General features: G+C 47.4%; 1 protein-coding gene and 1 pseudogene across 1 annotated transcript; both read left to right on the top strand.

Annotated features, from left to right (window-relative positions):
• Window positions 1-590: 590 nt before the first annotated feature.
• On the top strand, window positions 591-7,742 carry ZNF792 (zinc finger protein 792). The gene is made up of 3 exons (XM_075537220.1): window positions 591-1,003; window positions 2,877-3,003; window positions 4,488-7,742. The coding sequence occupies exons 1-3, from the start codon at window positions 968-970 to the stop codon at window positions 5,891-5,893; spliced, it is 1,569 nt and encodes a 522-aa protein (XP_075393335.1). The 5' UTR covers window positions 591-967; the 3' UTR covers window positions 5,894-7,742.
• Window positions 7,743-20,568: 12,826 nt separating this feature from the next.
• On the top strand, window positions 20,569-21,386 carry LOC142431397 (proteasome subunit beta type-2 pseudogene; annotated as a pseudogene).
• Window positions 21,387-23,755: the final 2,369 nt, after the last annotated feature.

Below are 23,755 nucleotides of genomic sequence, written 5' to 3'. Positions count from 1 at the left end.
TGTACTATGGGCTGTACCGTGCGCGAACAAAGTCGGTCTTGGAAGAAGTGCAATCAGAAAGCTCTCTAAAAGTAAAGCTGCCCAGACTTGGCTCACGGACAGAGACCAGTCCCTGGAAAATGACCCCAGACTCGGTCAGGTACACCGGCAAGTAGACAAGATGGATGGACTCAGCGGCTTCAATCTTGGGCTCAGGCATAGGACCCTTTGGAGAAGAGCCCAGGCCGGGCAGTCCCGCTCTGTGATGGAGAAGGTCAAGGTGTGTGGGACACCAGACAACAATCATGGCAGAACGCTGCAGAAGGGGATGGGGGATAGTTGGGGGAAGGGTCTCTTTGGAACCTGGGATCCTTATTTCCCAGCTCTCCATCGCGGGCCCGCCCGGCTTTGTGCTGGGAAACTGGCAAGGCCCCCAGCGCCCTTCTCTCTCCGCTTCCTAGCGGCATCCTTTCCCGGGACGCAGCGGCCCGGGTCCCTCCTCCGCTCGGCCGGCTGCCGGGCCGAAACTACATTACCCAGAAGGCCGCGCGCCGGCGGAGGGCGCCGGCCAGTGACGGCCCGGGACCCGGCCGGCTTACGCTCTGCGACTCCGTGGGGGGCTTCACTCGCGCGTCGTGGGTTTGCGCCTGGATCGGGACCGGTTCTCGAGCGGAGCACGGCAGCCCCGTGAGCAGGAGAGGAGTCCTCCCCAGACCTTTGTAGGAACCGTGGTGCACGCGCGCGCGTGCACACTCACACACACCCCTCCTTCCATCCCCTGTGACACTGGTGCCCCCTCCCCACCCCCGGACCGCGAAGCTGGCACCCTAGCCCTGGGTCTAATTTCATGCTGGGGAGACCGAGGCTAGGAGTAGGATCCCCCACTCCGGGCCCCGCCCCCGCCGGGGGCACACTTGGCTCTGGACCGGGCAAGGCAGGTGGTTGGCGAAGGGGTGGTCTCTGAACCCCATTCGATCCACGGACTCCGATGGCGGCGGCGGCGACCCTGATGGAGCTGGTGCAGGTGAGTGGAGGGGCCCCAGGCCTTCAGCCTCTTAGACCCCCGGCCCGGTGTTAGTGGGGCCACCACGTGACAAATGGAATTGCCTTCGGGTTTTTCACCTATTCCACCCCCCCTTGTTTTTTACTCCAGGGGGGGTCTTAGAGGGATTCATTTTTGGAATCCAATGGGATGAGGGGTTTCCCAGGTACAGGAACCAGGAGGAACAAATGCTTGGAGGAGAGAGGGAACCCCAGGTTGCCCAGGCGTCTGGTGCGACCAGAGAACAAGTTGGCAGAAGTCAAGCTCAGGAATGCAGGTTGAGGAGTTGCCTCTGTTCTGAGGATTTCGGGGCCATGAAAGGCTTCGAGTAGAGGAGCAGACTAGATTGAACTCTCGTCTTCACAGGCGCCCGATGGATGCAAAGTGGAAGGTAGAATGTGGGGTGAGGGTGGAGGATGGGGTAGAGGGAGGAAGCAACCAGTGGTCCAGGTGAGCATGCACCACCTTCCAGTGACTGGTGGAGTGGTGAACAGATGTGGAAATGCTTACATCTGGGTCTGTCTTCAAAGTTTGGCCCACCAGTTCGCCTCATGCAGAGGCTGAGAAAGAGAGCAGACGACCCCAAGGGTTTCCATTTTTACTACCAGAAAGGCTGGATGCACCATCCACCTAGAGGGAGCAACCGGTGTCTTGGGAAATCTCAGTGGAAGTATCTATTGGAAGTTAGATTCTGTCCATGTTGAGTCTCTGATTTTTCAGAACCCTGCTAAGCGAGGTTGAAGAATGGCCATCTAGACATGTTTTTGTGGAGTTCTGCTGAAGTGTTATGGTTAGAAACGTCCAAAGGGTGGGGTGTGGACAATAGTACAGCTGTGGTCAGATGGAGGAAGATGAGTCTTCAAGTCAGGAGGAGGAGGAGCCTGGAAATGGAGACGTAGATCATCTTGCTTGGGTACCATGGTTGACTGTTTGTATCATCAGGATAGATGAGGGAGGATGTGTGGGGATGAAGCGGTGGGGCAGAGTGTGTGTACAGGGTGGGTGTCTGTAAGTGGAGATGGCAGGTGATCTACTTCTCCAAAGGGAGTGGGTATGAGGTGGACGTTAAGGCTTGTTACTTCCTAACAATGGAGACCTTGACTGGTGCTTATTCAGCCATCTGCAGTCTCACTAGGTTTTGTAGTGATCCTTAATAGGACATGAGGCGTCTCAGCCAGGAAATTAACTCAGGGACAAATAGAAGAGCTAGGTGGGAAAAGCGGGAATCGGGAAGGGGTATGGTAAGGACTGAGTATGGAGAGACCAGAGTCAGTGGAGAGGCAGCAGTAGAGTCTAGTGTTGTCAGAGAGGAGAGAATGTGAACTGTCCGTCCTACGGCCTCCTAATAGGGGGTGTCTGTATCAGGGTAGCATGCCATTGGCTACACTAGGGGAAGGAGCTCACCGATGAGAGGACTGGGCCCTGAAGACCAGGCCCAGAGCTTAGATCAGGGGTCCTCAAACTATGGCCCATGGGACACATGCGGCCCGCCGAGGATATTTATCCAGACCGCCAAGTGTTTTTGCCCCATTTTGTTTTTTACTTCAAAATAGGATATGTGCATAGGAATTTGCTCATAGTTTTTTTTAAACTGTAGTCCGGCCCTCCAAGGGGTCTTAGGGACAGTGAACTGGCCCCCTGTTTAAAAAGTTTGAGGGCCCCTGTATCTATCTGCCCACCTACCTCACGTGTTGCTGTGAGCTGATAGATAAGTAAGACACGAAGAAAGAGCAAAGTATCTTCTCTTGAGGTGGAGAGCTAGGGAGATGGGTCAGCAGAGCCTAGAAATAGGAAAATGGATGGGGATTCCCGAGGAGAGAAGTGTATCATGGACTTAACCGTCTGCATTGTGCAGGGACGTGTGACCTTTGAGGATGTGGCCATTGACTTTTCCCAGGAAGAGTGGAATCTCCTTGATGAAGCTCAGAGACTCTTCTATTGCCATGTGATGCTGGAGAACTTTGCACTTATAGCCTCACTGGGTAAGACCTTTACCTCTACCTGTCTTGAGCAGGTAGGTCTCTGAGGCCTTTCCTCTTTCCCAAGAGACAACTTCTTTCCCCATTTTCCTGATACAGTGAAATCTGTGAGAACTGGAACTTGATGGGACTGCCTTGTTTTTCCAGATCTTGCAAGTTTTCTTACCATTTTCCTATTGCTTGATTTAATGGAAAACATTTACGCTTCCCTCCTCTGACAGGGTTCTACCGTACATAGATCTGGCTTTCACAGGCTTAACTGCAAATCTGGAGCTGAGCAGTGTACAGTGCCTCATCTTCTCTTTGAGTACCTCCAACACCTTGAAGCCTTGCAGAAAGGTCCTGAAATAATGAGGTGGTTGCCTGCTCAATGGATCCTATGACTCCGTGCGTAGGTGATTGTCCAGATTTGTGACAGTTCCATGACTCAGGTTCTGCCCCTTTGCCGTAGCTTGGATTTCCTAGGGCCCAACTGTGCCAGGCACTCCGTGGGGGTTACTTGCTGGTACTACTGGGCTATTTCTGGAAGACCTCCCTCGTAGGTTCTTCCCTGTGGGCTGTTGCAGGGCAGTTCACCTAAGAAAGTGTGAGCTGCCCACTACTCTTTTCCTCAGGACTTACGTCTTTCAGCTCTCGTGTAGTTGCCCAACTGGAGATGGGGAAAGAGCCTTGGGTGCCCAACAAAGTGGACATGACACCAGCCAGGGCAAGGGGGGCTTATAGGTGGCCCGGCTCTGGTAAGTGGAGGAAAATGTGACCTCACTACTGGGTTCAACTCACACCAGTAACGTTTCTCATGTTTGTCATTGCTTGGGTACCAAAGCAAGTGACCATACCTCATTTCTATCTTTCCTTGTGCATTCTTGATACTTTGTTCACTTGTCATTTCTAATTTGTCTTTGGGCCCCGGCTTCTATGTCTCATTCACCCCATAGTCCCCTCTCAGCACTCCCAACATAACTTACTACTTAATAAATCACGAGGTGATTTCTTTCAATGCCAGCCATTAGTTGCACTTGGATTATTCCTAGACCTAGACACACCCATCTGCACAAGTCCTCCTGAGTAGTTCCCTGCCGATTGGCCTTTACAAAGAAGTAAGATTGAGACCTCTATTCAACACCCAATACTGTACTCAGTCCTGGTGCCCTTGGCCCTGAAAAGTTTCCTTCTATTTTTGACCTTGTCAGGCATGGTCCTCCCAAGCAGACCATTGCTTACTCTGATTTCTGGTTCCTCTTTGGGTCAGACATACATTTGTGCTGGGGCACTTTTGTTCCAAGGAGCCCTGGTAGTTCAATGTTAAGCAGTCAGCTTTTAACCAAAAGGTCAGTTTTTGAAATCCACCATCTGCTTGATGGAAGATATGGCCGTTTACTTCCATAAAGATTGTCGCCTTGGAAACCCTGTGAGTTGGAAGTGACTCAATAGCAACAATCTTTCTTTTCATCAAAGTTAAATGACTTCACCGTTATTTCTATTTTCAGATTTTTGGCATGGAATGGAAAACCCTGAGTCACCCCGTGAGCATAGTGTTTTTACAGAAGGCGTATCACAGGACAGGAACCCCAAAGCAGGTCCATCCATCTCGAAGCACTACCTGTGTGACACAGGTAGCCTACTCGTGAAAGACATGTTGCACCTGAATGAGCACCAGGCAACACACCCCAGGCAGGAACCACACGTGTTGGGAGCATTTGGAAAAGGATTTGGGTTTGGTAAAAATCTTTACCAGCATCCGGTGCAGCAGAATATAGAGAAGCCCAACAGAAGGGATGAGGGTAAGGCCTCATTTGTGAAGAAGTGCAGAGCTAATATCTCAGAGAAGCCTTTCACAGGTAGGGCGGGTGGGGAGGACTTCATGGCCCGATCAGGCTTTCTCCAGCATCAGGCCAGTCACAGTCTTGGGGAGCCACACAGGGCTACAGAAGATGTGGTGGGGGTTCACACTGTGCTAAGGACTGATAAGATTAGTGAATGTGGGAAAACTTTCGATGACAAATTGACAGTAGTTCAGCACCAGAGAATCCATACTGGAGAAAGGACTAACGAATGCGATATATGTGGGAAATTCTTTAGACAGACCTCCACCCTCGATATACATCAAAGAGTTCACACTGAGCAAAGAGCCTACGAGGGCCAAGAATGTGGGAAAACCTTCCACCACAAAACCGGATTTGTTCAGCACCAGAAAACCCACATTGGAGAGAGACCGTATGAGTGCCGTGAATGTGGGAAATTCTTTAGGCACATCTCCAGTCTCATCAAGCACCGGAGAGTTCACACTGGAGAAAAGCCTTATGAGTGTGACGAATGTGGGAAATTCTTCAGCCAAAGCTCTAACCTCATTCAACATCGGAGGGTTCACACTGGAGAAAGACCTCATGAGTGCCATGAATGTGGCAAACTCTTTAGCCAAAGCTCCAACTTAATTAAACACCGGAGGGTCCACACTGGTGAAAGCCCTCATGAGTGCAGTGTCTGTGGGAAAGCCTTTGGCTACAACTCCAACCTAATTAAACATCGAAGAGTTCACACCGGAGAAAGGCCTTACAAGTGCAACGAATGTGGGAAATTGTTCAGCCACATCTCCAGCCTCATTAAGCACCGGCGGGTTCACACAGGCGAACAGCCTTATCAGTGTGGTGAATGTGGGCGATTCTTCAGCCAAAGCTCCAGCCTCAGTAACCATCGGAGACTTCACACTGGTGAAAGGCCTTACGAGTGCAGTGAGTGTGGGAAAGCCTTCAGCCAAAGCTCTGACCTCATAAAACATCAGCGAGTTCACAGTGGTGAGCGGCCTTATGAGTGTGTGGAATGTGGAAAAGCCTTCAGCCAAAGGTCTAATCTAATTCAGCACCAGAAACTTCACAAACCAGAGAGACCTCATTAGTGCAGCAGATGTGGAAAAATCTTTGCCTGACCTTATTTGACTCCGGAACATCACATTTGAGAAAGGCCTTATCGTGCAGGGATGTGTTTCTTCCTTGTTGAATATGATGACTCACACCAGAGATGAGCTCAGAAAATAGTCCTTATGAGGGACGCATCTGCTAGAAGTGCATTGAAGTCACCACCTTGTGGAGAGTCCTTATAATTGCTAGCTCTGACAAAAATCTCGAGCTAAATTGAATTTTCTGGCCATAAACTCTGACCAGAGTTGTAACACCACCAGTGTTTGTGGCAGAAGTCATCACCGTTTCATATACTTCCAGTCCTTCAGAGTTTGTCAGCTGTTTCCCTCTGCTCAGGGAAGGCAGACTTCTAGTCTCTCCTTCCAATCACTGGATGGAATTATGAGTAGCTTGTGGTCATGAAAGGGCATTGTTCCTTCCACTGTGCCTGCTGTGGACACAACCCATATTTTGCTGCAAAGACACAAGCGGCGTATTTGCTGTTTGTTGGCTTACAGGAAATTTTCCCCTTTATCCAGGGCATTGTTGGATAAGTAATTCTTGTGATGGGACTATTCAACTTTGAAGTTACCCAGTGTAACAGTGACAGTTTCACATTGTTCCGATTTGTGTAATTATAAAGACCTTATTTATAAAGCCACCGTTTATCTTTTGTGTATGTTGGGGTTGGGGGTGCATCTGGAGAGACCTAAAGAATAGAATCAAGGTCTAACAAACTACAAGGACATCTACTTTTAGTCCTGCGAGAGGAGATGGCAGAGAATAACTGTTCAGACTTGGTCTCCTTTGCATTACTAACCTAGACCCCCTAGCAAATCTGTCAGCTAAATGATGTGAATGGAATGCCATGACTTTCGTAAGCCCAGAGACCACCTGAGGAAGAAGTTTTTAGAATAGTCTCCAGTGCTTCTTAGAGGAGCATGAATCGGGTTCTTTGTTCCAAGGGCATGCTCCACGTGACCCTGCATAGTTGAGGCAAAGCTACTTACCTGGCATGTGCCAAGGAGATTTACCCTTCAATCTAACATCTGTTATGTATGTGTAAGTCCTACTGAGCCCAGGTGGAAACTAACTCTTACAAAAACATTGGGTATGATAGAGAGTACATGAGACTAGAGTAAACTAGAGGGGATGTATCAACAAGGGGTGTCTTAATCTTGAGATTCATTCTTGCTATGTGTGCCAGCAGATTGCAAAAAAAAAATGGTGGGAAATTTCTATTCTCTTTGTTATTTTTTCATGAACTTTTTGAAGCCCCCCCCTATATAATTAATGTTTCGTTTTATTTCTGACTAGTATTCTTGAATCGATACACCCTAATTTAAAAAAATCTATTAATTGACATGAGTTTGGGCTGATTATAATTATGACCATAAATGTACACATCTTTATAAGAGCACATTTCTTGTGTTAATTTCTAGGCATGCAATGCCTTCACACTTTGTTGATGACTGTTTAACTTTTATCAGAAATAGCAGGTATTTTGAAGTGACTATACCATTTTATGTCCACCCAAGCATGAATAAAAGTTTCACTTCTTCCACATATTTGCCAACAATGAACATGATCAGAATCTATAAAGTTTGCCGTTCTAATGACTCATTGTTTGTAATAATTTTTAATGTTTATTTGCTACCCTGTGTTTCTATGAGGGAGCCCTAGTGGCGCTGTGGGATAAGCACTGGGCTGCTAACTGCAGAGTCTGCGGTTCAAACCTCCCAGCCGCCCTCAATGAGAAAGATAGGCTGTCTGCTCGTGTCTAGATTTACCGTTTCAGAAACCCTGTATAGGATTACTATGGTTCATAATCAACTGTATGACATTGGGTTTGGGGTTTATGTACCTATTTTAGTGAAATGTCCATATTGTTTGCTTCTTTGAAAAAAATGTGGTTATGTGAAACACAACCATTTTTTTAAAAAATCATTGTATTCGGGCTCATACAGCTTTTATCATAATACATACATGGTTACATTGTGTCAAGCACATTCTGCATTTGTTGCCATCATCATTTTCAAAACATTTTCTTTCTACTTGAGCCCTTAGCTGAACCATTTTTAAAATGTCATAATTCAGTGACTACATTGTTGCTGAATTTTCCACCACTCTTAGCAGAAACTCAGTGACCCTTAGATAATACTTATTCTTTTATCCCTCCCATGCACCTGTTATAACCACTAATAAACCCTAGTCTCTGCATTTGTTTATTCTATATATTTCATAAAAAATGGAAGCAGGCAATATTTGCCCTTTTATGTGTGATCGATTTACTCTGTATGATGTTTCCAACGTGCATCATGTGATAGCATTTAACACTTCTCTTTAGGACTGATAATCCATTGTACGCATATACATTTTTATTATCCACTCATCTGTTGGGTTGTATCCACCTTTGAATAATTGTGAATAGTGCTTCAATGAAAATTACTGGACCAATATGTGAGGGAGGGCTTGCCTTTGAAAGCTAATTTCCTAAAGAGAGCCTTGCTCTCACCCAGTCTTTAGACATTACTGTATGCTTCCATTACACTATTTAGCAAACCACTGCACCCCTCCGCTAACCCTATGAGTGCCTATAACCTCAGGCATTGCCTGTAACTTCCCCTTCCCCTGCTCGAGGCAGGACTTGCGAGTTCTTAAGAGATTGCAAGGATTATACAATAAAACCCTAAGACGAATCAGTGAGTTCAGAAAACTAACAGAATACAAAATCAACATACAAAAATTAATAGTATTCCTATATACTAAAACATGGACACTTCATTAAAAATGCATCCTGTTTACAATCACTCCAAACACTTACAGTTATTGTTGCTGGTGCCACTGACTAGGTTTGACCCATAGCAACCCTGTGTGCGACAGAACGACACACTGCCTGGTCCTGTGGCACCCTCACAGTTGTCACATTGGCACCCACTGATGCAGCTGCTGTGCCCGTCCATCTCAGCCAGGGCCTTTTTCACTGCCCCATACAAGATTTGCAATACCGACATAGACATCTCACAAATTGTGTACGGAATTTATATGCTAAAAATGTTAAGACACTGATGAATGAAAATAATGATCTAACTAGACAAACAGACATGCCACATTTGTGGATTGGAAGTATCAACATAGTCAAAATATCACATTTTACCCCAAGTGATCTATAGTTTTAACACCTCTCCTATCCAATTCCCAGTAAGGTGGTTATTACTATTATTTCTAAAATCCACAGGGCAAGTAAAAGCCAAAATATTTTTGGGAAAGCATGAAGTCGGAGGAAATGGTGGTGCTGAATGCCATACAGTCTGGTTGTCACTTACCGTGCATGTGGTCTGGTAGGGTCTGCAGAAGTATATTGTCCAGTCTTTCCGCAGAGCTTTAGGTAGCTTTTAGTCCGTGGTTATTGGACACCGGTGGGTGTAGTAACCCACCACAATTAACCCCGATGTGACCAAGATGTAGTAGACGGTTTAGATGTAGCCATTTTAACAATGTAACCATCCTGCATTAATTAGCTTGAGTGTAGCCATTTTGTACTGATCTAAGCATAGCCATTTTGCAACTAAGTTACATCCTCTGGTAACTGCTGTTTTCTGTAACTGCTGAGCCCTTGCCACTGCATCTTGAAATTGCTGATGATGTGTCTAACCGCCCTGCTCTAGTTTTGTAAGGCCCCATATTTCCCAATATCATAACACCACCTGCCTGTGTTTGCAAGTTCCCCTTTCCTCCACACAGTGTGACACCACCTGTCCCCTCTCAAACCTCCCACTTGAAGCACATGGGGTCCTGGGAGAATCAGGCTCTAGTTGCCCCATGACCTCCGGCTAAAGGTTGACTAACTTTAATTAACGTTCCATGTGGGTTAATTGATCATCCCGGGACATTTGGAGGCACCCGTGAGATTTCCCCATGCAAAGGAGGCTCACCTATCTGACCCGGAGGGCTACCTAGGGGAGGCGCCCCTGAAGATCCAAGTTCTCACCTCAGACGACCTGCGTCGAGCCATCACCTGTCCTGTAAGCCCAACTGGTAAGTGCCACAGGCCCTCGGTTCTGGAGGAGGGATAATCTCTGTCCAGAAAAACTCCTGACAGTGATTCATAAAGGTGAGCTGTCACCTGGCAGCCTCGGTGGGCGGAAACTGCTTAAATTCGGTGGGACCCGTGAGCGAGGTGTGTGTAGCTGGACACAGCCCACTGTGAACGGCCTGTGCGGAGTCTGCCTCCCCTCCTTCCGCGGTGACCTTGTATGACCGACAGGTGACTCCCTTTCTTCGGAAAGTGGACCTCGATTGGGATCACCTGGCTGGTCTGTTTCTGGAAGCGCCCCTCGTTTGTCTTTCAAGCTGCGTTCTGGGAGGGGTTTCCCCATGTTAGGACTCTGGGCCAGCTGACTCCTCTTACGTAGCCTTTTATATGGACCCTTAATCTGATGCTTAACTATTGGCTGCACAGCTATGGCCCCTGATACTTGGTCTGTCGCCCCCAAACTCCTGCTAAGTCTCTGTTACGTGCCCATTGATCCAGTGCCTCCTACGCTAGAGTCACCGTCACTTCCAAGGTTCAATCTGTTCCTTTCTCCTCGCCCATGACCTCAATGGTGTCCGTCTGCCCATCTTGAGTCTCCCCAGACCTTCTCTCCTCTACCCTGGGGACTTTCCTCACAAGGGACCTTCTCGGAATTCCCTGCTGACAAAGCAGACTTTAATATCTTCCCGTCTCCTTTTCCTCCTCTAACTCTACCCACTCCTCTCGGGTCTCCTTGGAAATGGCAGCAGGCCCCTCCTAATGGGGCCGAGAGGGTCGTCTTGCTGGTTCCCCCTTTTGTCTCAAAGGAAAACATTTGCAAAATGCTCAACTCAAAAGTGGAAACAGCCTACTCAGTCGGCTCAGAGTTTCCTCCAATTGTGCCCTCCTTCCCAATGCGTATGCCCATCTTCCAGGCTAGATTTAGATCTCTACTGTGTCGCTTGTTAAAAAGAAGGGAAAAAATGAAGCAGTACTCAAGTTCCTTTTGGGGTCTCAGGTCATGAATTCCTCTCCTTCCCCTGCAGTCTCCTCCAGCAAAACTCTTTAACTTCCTGCCAGAAGAGCTCTTATCTCCAGTGCTTCTTTTTTTACTCCAATAATAGGTCCCACCCCTTCCTGGCCCCCAGCCCCACCTTCATTGTCTCATTAGGAACTTCTCCAAAGCTTTCACTACTGATTATGGGGTCAAGTTCTCCTCTGGACAACTGCATACCCTCTGCGAGCTTGAGTGGCCCACCTTCAAGGTTAGGTGGTCCCTGGAGGGAACTTTGACCCCTCCACCGTTGCTCAGGTCTGGGCTGTGGTCACTGGAGACCCAGGGCATCCTGATCAGTTCCCATCTATTGATCAATGGCTTGCCCTGGTAGAATCTCCTCCTTTGTAGCTGAAAACCTGGATGGCATCTGCACCCCAAACCCAAATCGTCCTTTCTGAAACCTGTCATCCACACCCAAACCTACACCCAAACCTCTTGTCCTCCCTCAATTAGCTTCTGAGGCTTTTCTCCCACCAGGCCAGGTCCCCCATCCCTTTCAGCCCCACACCCTGCCCTAGCCCTAAACATAAACCTAAGTCTAACACAAACCCTAACCCAAATCTTAACTTCTGGTCAACCTCACCAGTGCTCTCGCCCCCTGTGCCACCAGTATCACCCCACCCTAACCTTCTGTGCCTTCTCCCCCCTTGACCCACCCCTCTGTTCCCCTCACTGGCAACCTGTCTCTAAAGATCAGTTCACCCCATCCTATTTCGCCCCTCTAAGAAACTGGCCCTCCAAATGCTCATATCTTTTTTGTGTTCCCCTTCCCACTACCCATGTTTATAACTGGAAAGACCAGAGCCCCTCATTCTCTGAACAGTCACAGGTCTTTAGGTCCCTCGTGGAAACTGTGTTTTGCTGTCACCACCCCCTGGGATGGCAGCCAGGCCTCTCACCCTCTTCACTTCAGAGGACAGTGAATGGATCCGATCAGAGGCCGAAGAGGCTGCCCCGTCTCCTTTGCCTGACACAAGGGAAGAGACTCCTCAAGCCTGTCCAGATATTCTTCCCTTGTCACGGCCACATTGGGAACCAAATTCCCCAGGCAGGCATTGGACACATATCACCGGGCTGTCCAACGCTGCCACCAGAAAACCTGCAGATTTGAGTAAACCTACTGGGGTAGTTCAGGAGCCCACTGAGTGTCCTGGCGCCTTCCTGGCAAGCCTCCACACTGTTACCCCTTGTGATCCCTCAGCTCCTGAAACTGCATGGGCTGTGAACCTAGCTTTGGTCACACCGTCTGCTGCAGACATCTGGGGGAAACTGCAGAAACTCGAAGGTTTTGCAAGCAGGAACACTGACCACCTTCTAGAACTATCACCAAAGGTTCTTAATAACTGTGATCAGGAAAAGCAGCAGGCAAAACAGCCAGGCGTCAAGCAAAGAGCTTGGTCACAGCCTTCCAAATCTCAGCCCACCCCTGCCCCTGAACGGATCAGCTAGGTTCCCAGCACCTGCTCAATTCCCTGACAGCTCCCAACCACCCAATAAGCCTTCATGCACCCGACCTCACTTGCCACTAAATAGTCCTTTCCTGCCACTGAACAATGATCAATTTCCATACTGCTGCCAGCGGAGCACTGGGAAACTGAGTGTCCACGTCGCAAGCCAACTTCACAACCAGCATCAATCCTTACATTGCCAACAAGAGATTCCAACTCGGACTCCAAATAGAGAGACCGGGGCTCTAGCTCAGTTGGTCCCCAAGAGCTCATGATCACTGAAAATGTTGGGGGACACCCAGTGTCTTTTTAATAGACACCAGAGCTGAACTCTGTCCTGCAGTACCGTGGAACCCTGTCAAGAGTAGCAGCACAGATTCAGGAAGCCACCGGCCAAATGAAATCTTACTTGCTTTCCACTGAGTGCGTAGGAAATCTAGGCCACAAACAGTCTCGCATGCCTTTCTTGTAGTCCCGGATGGCCCTTATTCTCTGCCAGGCTGAGACGTACTGCAAAACCTCCGAGCTATCATGCCCTCCTCAAGCCCAACTAATAACCAAACTTTTGCTGCCTGAACAACCAGCTTATTTGGTAACGGTCTCCGCACGTGCCACTCTCAGAACACTCACTCACTCCGGAGGCCCCCACTCCACCAAATCCAGGTCTGTCCACTTCCCTGCAATCTCAGTTCCCTTCTGTTTGGGCAGAAACAAACCCTCCAGGGCTCCCTGCACACCAGCCACTGGTTGATGTCACCCTCTACAGCAATGCTGAGCCATTAAAATCTACTCTATCAGTCTCGGTGCCAGGGAAGGAATAACAACATGTCACCTGTGTGCTGCAAGCCGGTAGCCTTGTGCCCTGTGAGTTCCCATGCAATTCTCCCTTTCTTTCTGTCTTAACACCTGGGACTAATGACTATCACCGGTTCAGGACCCAGGAGAGGTCAATGAAAGAGTAGAAACTCTTCATTCTACTCTGCCTGATCTGTATACCCTGCTCCGTCTCCTGCTTCCTGCTCAAGTCTTCTTCACGGTTTTAGACCTGAAAGGTGCATCTTTCTCCATACCACTGGCAGCAGTCAGTCAGCTGGTTTTTGCTTTAACCAATATTTTATCACAGCTTACCTGGACTCGACTCCCCCAGAGGCTCAAATATTCACCCACATTGTTTGGGGAAGCCCTCAGCCAAGATTTAAAGCCTGTTGTTTCTGCTTATCCTGCCCTGTCTCTTCTTCATCATGTTAATAACTTGCTCCTAGCTGCCAGCTCTTTCATTAGTTGCTTGCAAGGCACTAAAGATTTATTGAAGTTGCTATAGGAGAAAGGATATAAAGTCTCTATTTAAAAAAAAAAGCCCAGTTGTGTGTCAAGCAAGCCACCTTCCTGGGATATTATCCACTGCAAGGTAAGCACAAGCTAACCTGACCCTGAAAAGTGATCATTTTGCAAGTCCCACCCCCCACAGACAGAATACAGCTCCGGGAGTTTCTGGGAGTGGGGGGATATTGGAGACTATGGATCCCCAGACTTGCAGCTATTGCACAGCCCCTCGATCAAGCCGCAGCAGGGACAGGGCCACGAATCTTGGAGCGGGCTCAATAAGAGGCATTTCAAACTCTGAAGAAAGCCCTTGCATCTGCCCCTGGGCTTTCATTCCCAGAGGTGACCAAGCCATTCCATCTGTGTGCGCATGCACGCGAAAGGACTCCTTGGCTAGGCACTGGGTCCCTGGAAGCGGCCAGTGGCTGCTGTCCAAAAGACTAGACCCAGTGTTCTCTGGATGGCCTGCATGCCTCCGAGCAGTAGCCGCTACAGCCCTGCTGGTCACAGAGGCTGGCAAACTCACACGTGGCCAGGACTTACTCATAACAGCTCCCCACGCTGTCGGGTCCCTAATTCAGGGACCAGGAGCCTGGTGGATGGCAAATGCTAGGCTAACACAGTACCAAGGCCCGTCACTAGAACAGCCAAGGCTTATTCTTACCACCACACCAAGCTTCAACCCAGATAAGTTGCTCCCTGACAACAACCCCTTGTACAACTGGGAAGATTTGCTGGACGTGTCCCAGGCCTCTCGGCCAGACCTGACTAACCAGCCTCTGCCACAGGTGGATGCCACCCTCTTTACAGATGGCAGGTCAGGGAAAGGCTAGGGCCGTGGCAACCACCAAGGCCCTACTGCAAGGCCCTGCAGCTCAAAAGGCTGAACTGATAGACCACACACAAGCCTTACAGGGGGGCGGGGGGGGCGGAGGACAAGTCAATAAATATTTGTTCAGACAGCAAGTATGCCTTTGCCACAGTGTATTAGTCTGGGTACTTTAAATAAACAAATCCACAGAAACTCATGCATAAGAGAGAGGTTTATGTAAAAGTTAAGTGCACATCAAGAAAACATCCCAACCCAGTGCTGCCCAAGCCCACAAGTCCCACATTAACCAATTAATCCATATGTCTAACACTAATCCACAAAGTCCTCCTCCATCTCACAAAACACACACTATGATGCCGACTGCAGGAGGAAAGCCGAGTCAGTGAGCATGTGAGCATCTCAGCACTGGCAGGGGTCTCCACACAGCTGCTCCAGCACCCAGGGCTGCATTGGGGTAGGTCCATGTGGCTTCTCCTCAGGGATGTCTCCCAGGGAGTGAGCCTTGCCAGCTGAAGCAGGGAACTGGCTAAGGCAGCAGCACCCTGGCCCGACCATCACAAAGCAAGAGACCTGAGAACTAGAAAGGCGAGGCTCACCGAACCATTTATCCCTCCCCCCTTCAGCTAACCCCACCTGTGTTTATCGGCCAGGCTGGCACAATAAGCTAACTAGCTCACACAGTGCACATGCATGTGGCAATCTACAAAGAAAGAACACTCAGATGGGTCACAGATCAAAAATGAGGGAATTATGGCCTTCCTAGAAGCAGTGTGGCTGTAAATAAAAGGTAGTGCTCACGCATTGTGTGGGACACCAAAAGACTAACACACCAGAGGGTCACGGTGACAGCCTGGCTGACTTTGCTGCTCAGGAATCTGCCCTGAAACCTGTTAAACCTCTTACAGTTCTTCCTCTCAGCTTGCTGCCACTGGTGTTGGCCAGACTCACAAAAATACTCAGCAGAGGAACTCCAGTTAGCTCAGTAGCTGCAGGCTCTCCCACAGAAAAGCGACTGGAGCGTATTCCCTGATGGAATCGTACTCCTGGCAGAAGCCATTGCTAGGCTGGCGGTAAAATGGCTCCACAGCACCACCCACCTGGGAGCCACCAAGTTGCTCCAGTTCCTTTCTTCAGCATCCTGTGCACCTAACCTCCCAGGAAAACACCACACAAGGCCCAAATCCCTCTCTGGGAATCCGCTTCCACATAACAACCCCTGCACCCATCAGAAATTAGGCTTTACTGAAATTAAACCACCCGCTCTTGGATGCAAGCACTTGTTGGTATTTTGGGACACTTTTTCCGATTGGGCAGAAGCCCTCCCCACAAGACAAGAAACTGCCTCCATAGCCACTAAATTTATTTTAAATGAAATTATTCCTAGATACGGACTTCCGCTGTTATTGGGCTCAGACAATGGGCCTGTCAGGTCTCTCAAGGTCTAACCAAGGCACTCAGCATCAAGTGGAAGCTCCACTGCGCCTATTGACCTCAGAGCGCTGGGCCGGCAAAACACAGGAAGTGGACCAGAACGCAGGAAGTGGACCATTAACTGAGCTCCTTGCGGAGACCAGGAAAAAGTGGCCATTGCTTCTTCTAGTCCTGTTGCTGGCCGATACACTCCCTATGAAGAAAAGTTCACCCCTTTGGAAATTATGTTTGGGCAGCCCCACCCCTGTTGCCTCGACTGACCAGCCCCACCTTTGCGGGTATAACTAACCAGTCCCTGCTTCAGTATCTTCAGTCTCCCCAGCAGGTGCAGGTCCAAGGTGCACAGTCAGGTCCAACCCAGGCTCCCGCTTCCTGTCTCCACTCCCTGCCATTCGTTCCAGCGTGGGGACTCCATCTACATCAAGGAGTAGGGAAAGGGCTATCAGCAACCCAAAGGGGCCCTTGCACTGTCATTCTGCCCACCCCAACCACCGGGGAGGTGGTGGGACAGCCCTCCTGGCTCCACTTCCCTCGTGCCAAACCTGTGCCTTCCAGCTGCAGCGTCCTCCGGGACTCTTGTTCCCAGGCATGAGCCTGTCTGCCTCAACTCTGGCAGAAGCATGTTACTCTGTCACTTGCTTCCCCTGTTATGGGTTCTCCTAATAGCCAAAGCCAGAGATTGTAAACTTACTCAAATCAGTACAAAGAAATGACGCTGCCCAAATCTCCTGGACTCCCAGCCAGTCGGCCCTTCTCCAGGCTGACATGGGCGCTGTTTACACCTTGTGTGTATGTGGTCCATGTTTTGTAGCCCTCTCAGAGGGCTCCGGCATGCTGGGTGTGGAGACTGTAGCTATGAAATTGACCTCCAAGCCACCCCCTTTTATATCTGCCCACGTGACTACCATGGACATAGAGGGTGGTCTGACACAAGGGGATACCTGTGCCCGAACCGGAATGGTGTAGCTGTTGGAACCAGGGCAAAAGGACCTAAGAAAACGGAACTAATTTCAGTTTGGAGGGGGTCCCTGACAAAAGCTTTGTCCAGAAGGGACCTGCAACCCAATGTTTTCAACACTACGAACCTGTCAGCTGACTATTGGTATCCTGGACTAACTTGGGCTTTGGCCCCCACAGTCCCTCGGCCCCCTAGCAAATATACCAGATCCACTGTGTGCACCTGACCCAGCGTGGCCATCACCCCCTCTCTTCCAAGCCACCATCCGCAGCCTTCGTCGACTCCTGATACTTCCCGAATCAGCCCACAGCCCTTTCTAGATTCCCATATCCCCTTCACTTTGTTTTCCGTGCTAAACACAACACACTCTGCTTTTAACCGAGAATTGGGAGAATGAGGCTCTAGCTGCCCCATGGCCATTGGCTAATAAAGGATCACTAGCTTTTGTTACAATTGTGTGTGGGTTCATCAGTGACCTGGGTTCTCTAACTTGAAGTGAATGGTTACTCTGTAGCTGCAATGGACAACTGTGGGGTTGGTGAGGGAGAGCTAAACAGATAGATGGAACAGAATAGAGAACTCAATTTGTGGTAAACTCAACAAAATAATTAAAATAAAGGTAGAGTAGTATTTTCTGCAGTTAATGTAGGAGCAATTGCATATCCAATGGTTGAAGAAATGGAGCTTAACCTCATACTTAATACAACTTAACTCAAAATGGATGAGCTGAAGTACAATGTGTAGAAGTGTATAGCGTTTACAGGAAAATATCGAAGAAAATTAGCAGGAAAAATTGCTAGGTGAAGAGTTCTTAGACATGAAGCCAAAATTAAAATCTACCAAATAAACGCATCTATGTTTTTAATTTGATAAATATCTCTAATGACTAATTTCATTACTGTGCTGTCGGGGGAGGTCAGATGCTCACAGGCATCCTCCCTGAGGGCCTGTGAGTTGCCAGACCGCAGTGGGCCCCACCCCCTGTTGTTAAGGACAATGGATGCCTGCAGTCATCTATTTGGTTCCAGTAGGTGGGGTTTACACCCTACTGATCATGGTTCCTGTGGAGATCCAGAGAACAGGTCAAGGTTAAGCTGCCATCCTAAATCTAGGATCCGCCCATCTTGTTACATGTATACCCCCAATCCCTCCTCTTTCTATTAGAGCACAGCCCCTTCCTGTGACGTATGTCCTCACCTGTAATTGGGGGGCTTGCATGTCCCCAGAGAATATAAAAAGCCAAGTGGAGAGCAAATGCTTTGAGAATGATTGGGGCAGGGAATGTATGGATGTGCTTTATACAATTGATGTATGTATATGTATGGATGGTGATAAGAGTTGTATGAGCCCCTAATAAATATATATAGCCTGGGCTAGCATTAGAGCTCACTCGCTCTCTCCCTCCACGTGGACCATCGAGCGGGGCAGAGGTGAGCATGCTACCATGAATCGTGTCTGACTCCATTTATTCCTATATTTCCCTTCTGTCTCTCATGCTCTCCATGACTTTACTATGATCTTTACTTATTATCGCTGTACAATTGCGCCTACCGGACCCGTAATGACGTGTTAGGGGCTGGCTTCCCCTGACACTGTGCAAACATACTGATATGATCAAATTTAACTTCCATTCGCTAAAAATTCACATTTTTATTCTTTTCAAAATTCTTTCCCAGAGATGTTTTTAATGATGTGATTCTATTTTTCCATGTCTATAATTTAATTGTATCAGCTCAGTCTCCTCAGAGCGGAGATGCCCAGTGTAGTGCAATGTCGGGGTATTCATTGTGCTTACACAAACATGAGAACTGAATTGTCATGATGTTCAGGGTGCACAAACAAATTGGCTCAAATATTAATGTTTCTTTACTTGCCTTAAAGATAATGTTCACAGACCCTTTGAGTGGGAGCTTGTCACAGCATGCCGGGTACATGATAGGGTGACTTCCGATCAGCGTGGCAGCCATCCCTCACTTTCCCTCTTTTGGTCGCGACAGAAGTGTCGGGGGACCTTCTAGGTTATGACAAGCTGTGAGTGTGGTTTCTCTAGGTCCTTTCTTTTCCCACCATGGATGCTCGAGGTGACAGAGAGTTTACTAATCACAGGGTCCTTGAATGTGTGCGTTTTACAGCAGTTTCTCAGTGGAGTTTTCTTGACTACTCTCTTATCCTTAGGGTGTTTCTCAGTGGAGTTTTCTTGACTACTCTCTTATCCTTAGGGTGTTTCTCAGTGGGTTGTCCAGCTTCCCTGCCCTGTCCCTGACACACCTGCTCAGATCCAAGACCCACACTCCAAACAGAACTGCAGGCCCTTCCCCAGGAAGTGTGCAATGAGGGTGCAGGTTGAGGTCTACTTAGGGTTCCTGAACTTCTTGCAAGACATGATGTACTCAATTATTTGGGTTAACAAAGCCATCGTTGCTTATAACCCCAGTTCCCTGATTGCCAGGTAGTCCCAGCCTTTGTTCTTGCTGCAGTAAGTTTGACTAACCAAGAAAAGGCTCAAGAACCCCACCCACCCACAGTCTATTAATACCCCAAAGCAGGAGCCTCTTCTTGAAAGAACAGGACAGCTTTTGCCAGGGAAATTTAACCTAAGTTTTTAAGGCATTCAAATCAATACTCAAATTATTCAAAATTGTGAAGAAAAACTAAAAGCTGTAATTAAACCAGAAATTATTAAGAGCCGTACTTGGGTGTCCACTACCTAAAAGAAGTATGGAGCATTTATTAGAAAAATGTCAAATGATTAGGGCAAAGAATGTACAGATGTGCTTTATACAATTGATGTATGTATATGTATGGATTGTGATGAGTTGTATGAACCCCTAATAAAATGTTTTAAAAAAAAAAAGAAAAATGTCAAGGTGTTCAGATTATTACTGTAGTTATTGATCAGGACTCTGAAGGAAAAATTAGCACAGTGGTTAATTCTGATGTACCATGGTTTATATAAAGAAGGAAGATAGCTTAAGCCAATTATTTTGGCTTTCTTGCATTTCTGGAGTTAAAATTTATACCTATTAGGAAATAATACCTGACAAGTCTGACCATCTTTTGGAATGCTGTTGTCGGGAATCAACAGTGGCCCCACATGCAATTAGAAATTGAAGCAAAAAGGGTTTTAAATTCTGGGCATGGGGACACTCTCATAAGACATCAACAAGGGCCAAAGGCCAGCTCACTAACTTACCCCAAATCCAGCATGGAGGGAATAAGAGAAGCTAATCAAGACAGAATATTGCAAAATGGTAAAACCGTACACTTTAAAAGGCCTAAAGGGCAATACGATTTAAGTAAGCCTGTAGTCACACCTATAAACTGATGGGAAAAGATCTGTTTTATAAGTTATTTTTTTAAATGGCTAGAATTGTTTTGAAAAACATTTCAGGGAGGGAGGAAAAAACAAAGGAGCTGATCACAAGGGCTGATCCCAATGGCTCAATGGAAAGTAAATGTCTAGAAAAGACGATGTACTAATATGTCTGATACAATTGATGTGTGGATTGTAACAAGAGTTGTGAGAGCCCCCAGTAAAATGATCTAAGAAAGAAAAGAACAGAAAATCTTTCAAATGATCCTGTGTTAAGAAAGCTCAGAAGTGGCTGTCTCACCGGTAGGGCCGAGAAGCCAGCGAGACTTGTGTGCGGTCGAATCTGCCGCGTCCGACCTGCCTCCGCTATGGAGTACCTCATCGGCATCCAGGGCCCGGACTACGTCCTGGTCGCCTCCGACAGGGTGGCCGCCAGCAACATTGTCCAAATGAAGGACGATCATGACAAGATGTTTAAGATGAGTGAAAAAATCTTACTCCTGTGTGTTGGAGAGGCTGGCGACACTGTGCAATTTGCAGAATATATTCAGAAAAACGTGCAGCTTTATAAGATGCGAAATGGCTATGAATTGTCTCCCACAGCAGCAGCTAATTTCACTCGCTGAAACCTGGCTGACTGTCTTCAGAGTCGGACTCCATATCATGTCAACCTGCTCCTGGCTGGCTTTGATGAGCATGAGGGCTCAGCACTCTACTACATGGACTACCTGGCAGCCTTAGCAAAGGCCCCCTTTGCAGCCCATGGTTACAGTGCCTTCCTGACTCTCAGTATTCTGGATCGATACTATACACCAACCATCTCATGCGAGAAAGCAGTGGAGCTTCTCAGGAAATGTCTGGAGGAGCTCCAGAAACGCTTCATCCTGAATCTGCCAGCCTTCAGCGTTCGAATCATAGACAAAAACGGCATCCATGACCTGGAGAACATTTCCTTCTCCAAACGGATCCTAACACTGTGCCCTCCCTCCCACTTGCCAGGGAAGCTTTTGGATGGGTTCCTTTATTTTTTTTCTACTCTTTTGATGTGCACTCTTGATAGATGACTAACTCCAAATAAAGCTGAATATGGATACATTGGAAAAAAAAAAAAGAAAGCTCAGAAGTTCCATCTGATGTCAGTTTTATTTTTTAACTTTCTTTTAAAAATATTTTATTTAATGTTTTTTAATCATTTTATTAGGGGCTGATACAACTCTTATCACAATCCATACATATATCAATTGCATAAAGCACATTAGTACATTCATTGCCCTCATCATTCTCAAAATATTTGCTCTCCGCTTAAGCCCCTGCCTTCAGTTCCTCATATATTCCCCTCCCTCCCCTCTAACCCATCCCTCATGATTTATAAATTATGATTTTGTCTGATGTCAGTTTTTTATAAGTTCCCTCTATAGCTAATGAGAGCAAGAAGTCAAACTTTGCATAATAAAGTCCATCTAACTAGTTTAACAGGTTTAAAACCAAGCAAGTTGCCTGAGATTGCTTATAGAGCCATAAAAATCTCCATTGTTAAAACAGAAGGGGGAAAGGAAGAGAAATTCTATGTATGACACACTTCGTTTAGTCTTTTTAACTAAAAACACGTTCTCCTTAGAGCTTCTAACAAAATTAGGGCAGATAAACACATTTTCACCCCTACAGAAAAAGCTGATCCTAAGAAGTGCCAGGAAGATGGAGATCACATTTGGGATCCAGGTCCACTAATCCCCTGGAGGAAGGTCTATTCACTTATGTCTCTGCAGGAGAAAGCTCATGGACTCTCCTAGGACAATGGTTCGCAACCTTCCTAATGCCTCGACCCTTTCATGCAGACCCCCAACCATAAACTTATTCTCGTTGCTACTTCATAGCCGCAATTTTGCTATTTTATGAATCACCATGTGTGCGGAGAGGTCAGAGGCTTACAGACATCCTCCCCGAGGGCAGTTAGTCACCAGACTACAGGGGAGGCCTCACTCCCTGCTACTGGGGGACAATAAGCTACTCCTCCTTGAGGCCTGAGACCAAGCGTTCACACCCTACCAATAATGATCTCCATCAGTTGAGTCAGGGAACAGGCCAAACTGACTCTGACATCCAAAGTTATGTTGCCATCCTAAATCTAGGAGACGGCCATATTGTCACATGTATACCCCCAATCCCTCCTCTCCCTATTGTGTATATTTCCCTAGACCACCCGCTCTTATTACTGTATTACCTATAGTACAGCCCTACCTGTGACGTATGTCCTCACCTGTAATTAGGAGGCTTGCATGTCCCCAGAGAATATAAAAGGCCTGGGCTAGCATTAAAGATTCTCTCTCTCTCTCCACGTGGACCATCGAGTGGGGCTGAGGTGAGCATGCGGCCATGAATCGTGTCTGACTCCATTTATTTAAATACTTCCCTTCTATCTCTCATGCTCTCTATAACTTTACTATGATCTTTACTTATTATCACTGTACAATTGTGCCTACCAGACCCGTAATGATGTGTTAGAGGCTGGCTTCCCCTGACGGCCATGTAAATATCTTATATGCAGGATATATTTTCTTTTGTAAACATTTTATTAGGGGCTCATACAACTCTTATCACAATCCATACATATACATACATCAATTGTATAAAGCACATCTGTACATTCTTTGCCCTAATCATTTTCAAAGCATTTGCTCTCCACTTAAGCCCTTGGCATCAGGTTCTCTTTTTCCCCCCTCCCTCCCCACTCCCCCCTCCCTCATGAGCCCTTGATAATTTATAAATTATTATTTTGTCATATCTTGCCCTATCCGGCGTCTCCCTTCACCCCCTTTTCTGTTGTCCATCCCCCAGGGAGGAGGTCACATGTAGATCCTTGTAATCAGTTCCCCCTTTCCAACCCACTCACCCTCAACTCTCCCAGTATTGCCCCTCACACCCCTGGTCCTGAAGGTATCATCCACCCTGATTCCCTGTGCCTCCAGCTCCCATATGCACCAGTGTACAACCTCTGCTCTATCCAGACTTGCAAGGTAGAATTTGGATCATGGTGGTGGTGGGAAGCAGGATATATTTTCATTGTTACAAATTGAACACATTTAAGCATAGTTATTAATCATAAAATATATAATTATACAATGTGAAATATTTATTTCTAATGACAAATAAATGACATTTTGTCTTGAAGCATGGGTGTAGCATGGGTAACAGTCTTCACACAGGGTACTTCTATGTGGGCATATCTGCATGTGGGCGGACCCTCTGGGAGACAAATAGAGGAGTCTCAGTTCTTAAGACCATCGGAAAATACGTGTTTTCTGGTCGTCTTTGGCACCACCTGTGAAAGGGTCGTTCGATGCCCAAAGGGGGGTCATGATCCACAGGTTGAGACCCACTATCTTAGGAGGATGCAACCAGGTGTGGAGAAAGATGAAGGGTGATGAAAAGATGAGGAAACCACCCAGTCTTTTTTTTTTCTAAATCGTTTTACTAGGGGCTCATA

The sequence above is a fragment of the Tenrec ecaudatus genome, chromosome 18 (assembly GCF_050624435.1).
Source record: "Tenrec ecaudatus isolate mTenEca1 chromosome 18, mTenEca1.hap1, whole genome shotgun sequence".
Classification (NCBI taxonomy): domain Eukaryota; kingdom Metazoa; phylum Chordata; class Mammalia; order Afrosoricida; family Tenrecidae; genus Tenrec; species Tenrec ecaudatus.
Note: the sequence above shows the minus strand (reverse complement) of the source record. Positions and strands in the feature narration are given on the sequence as shown.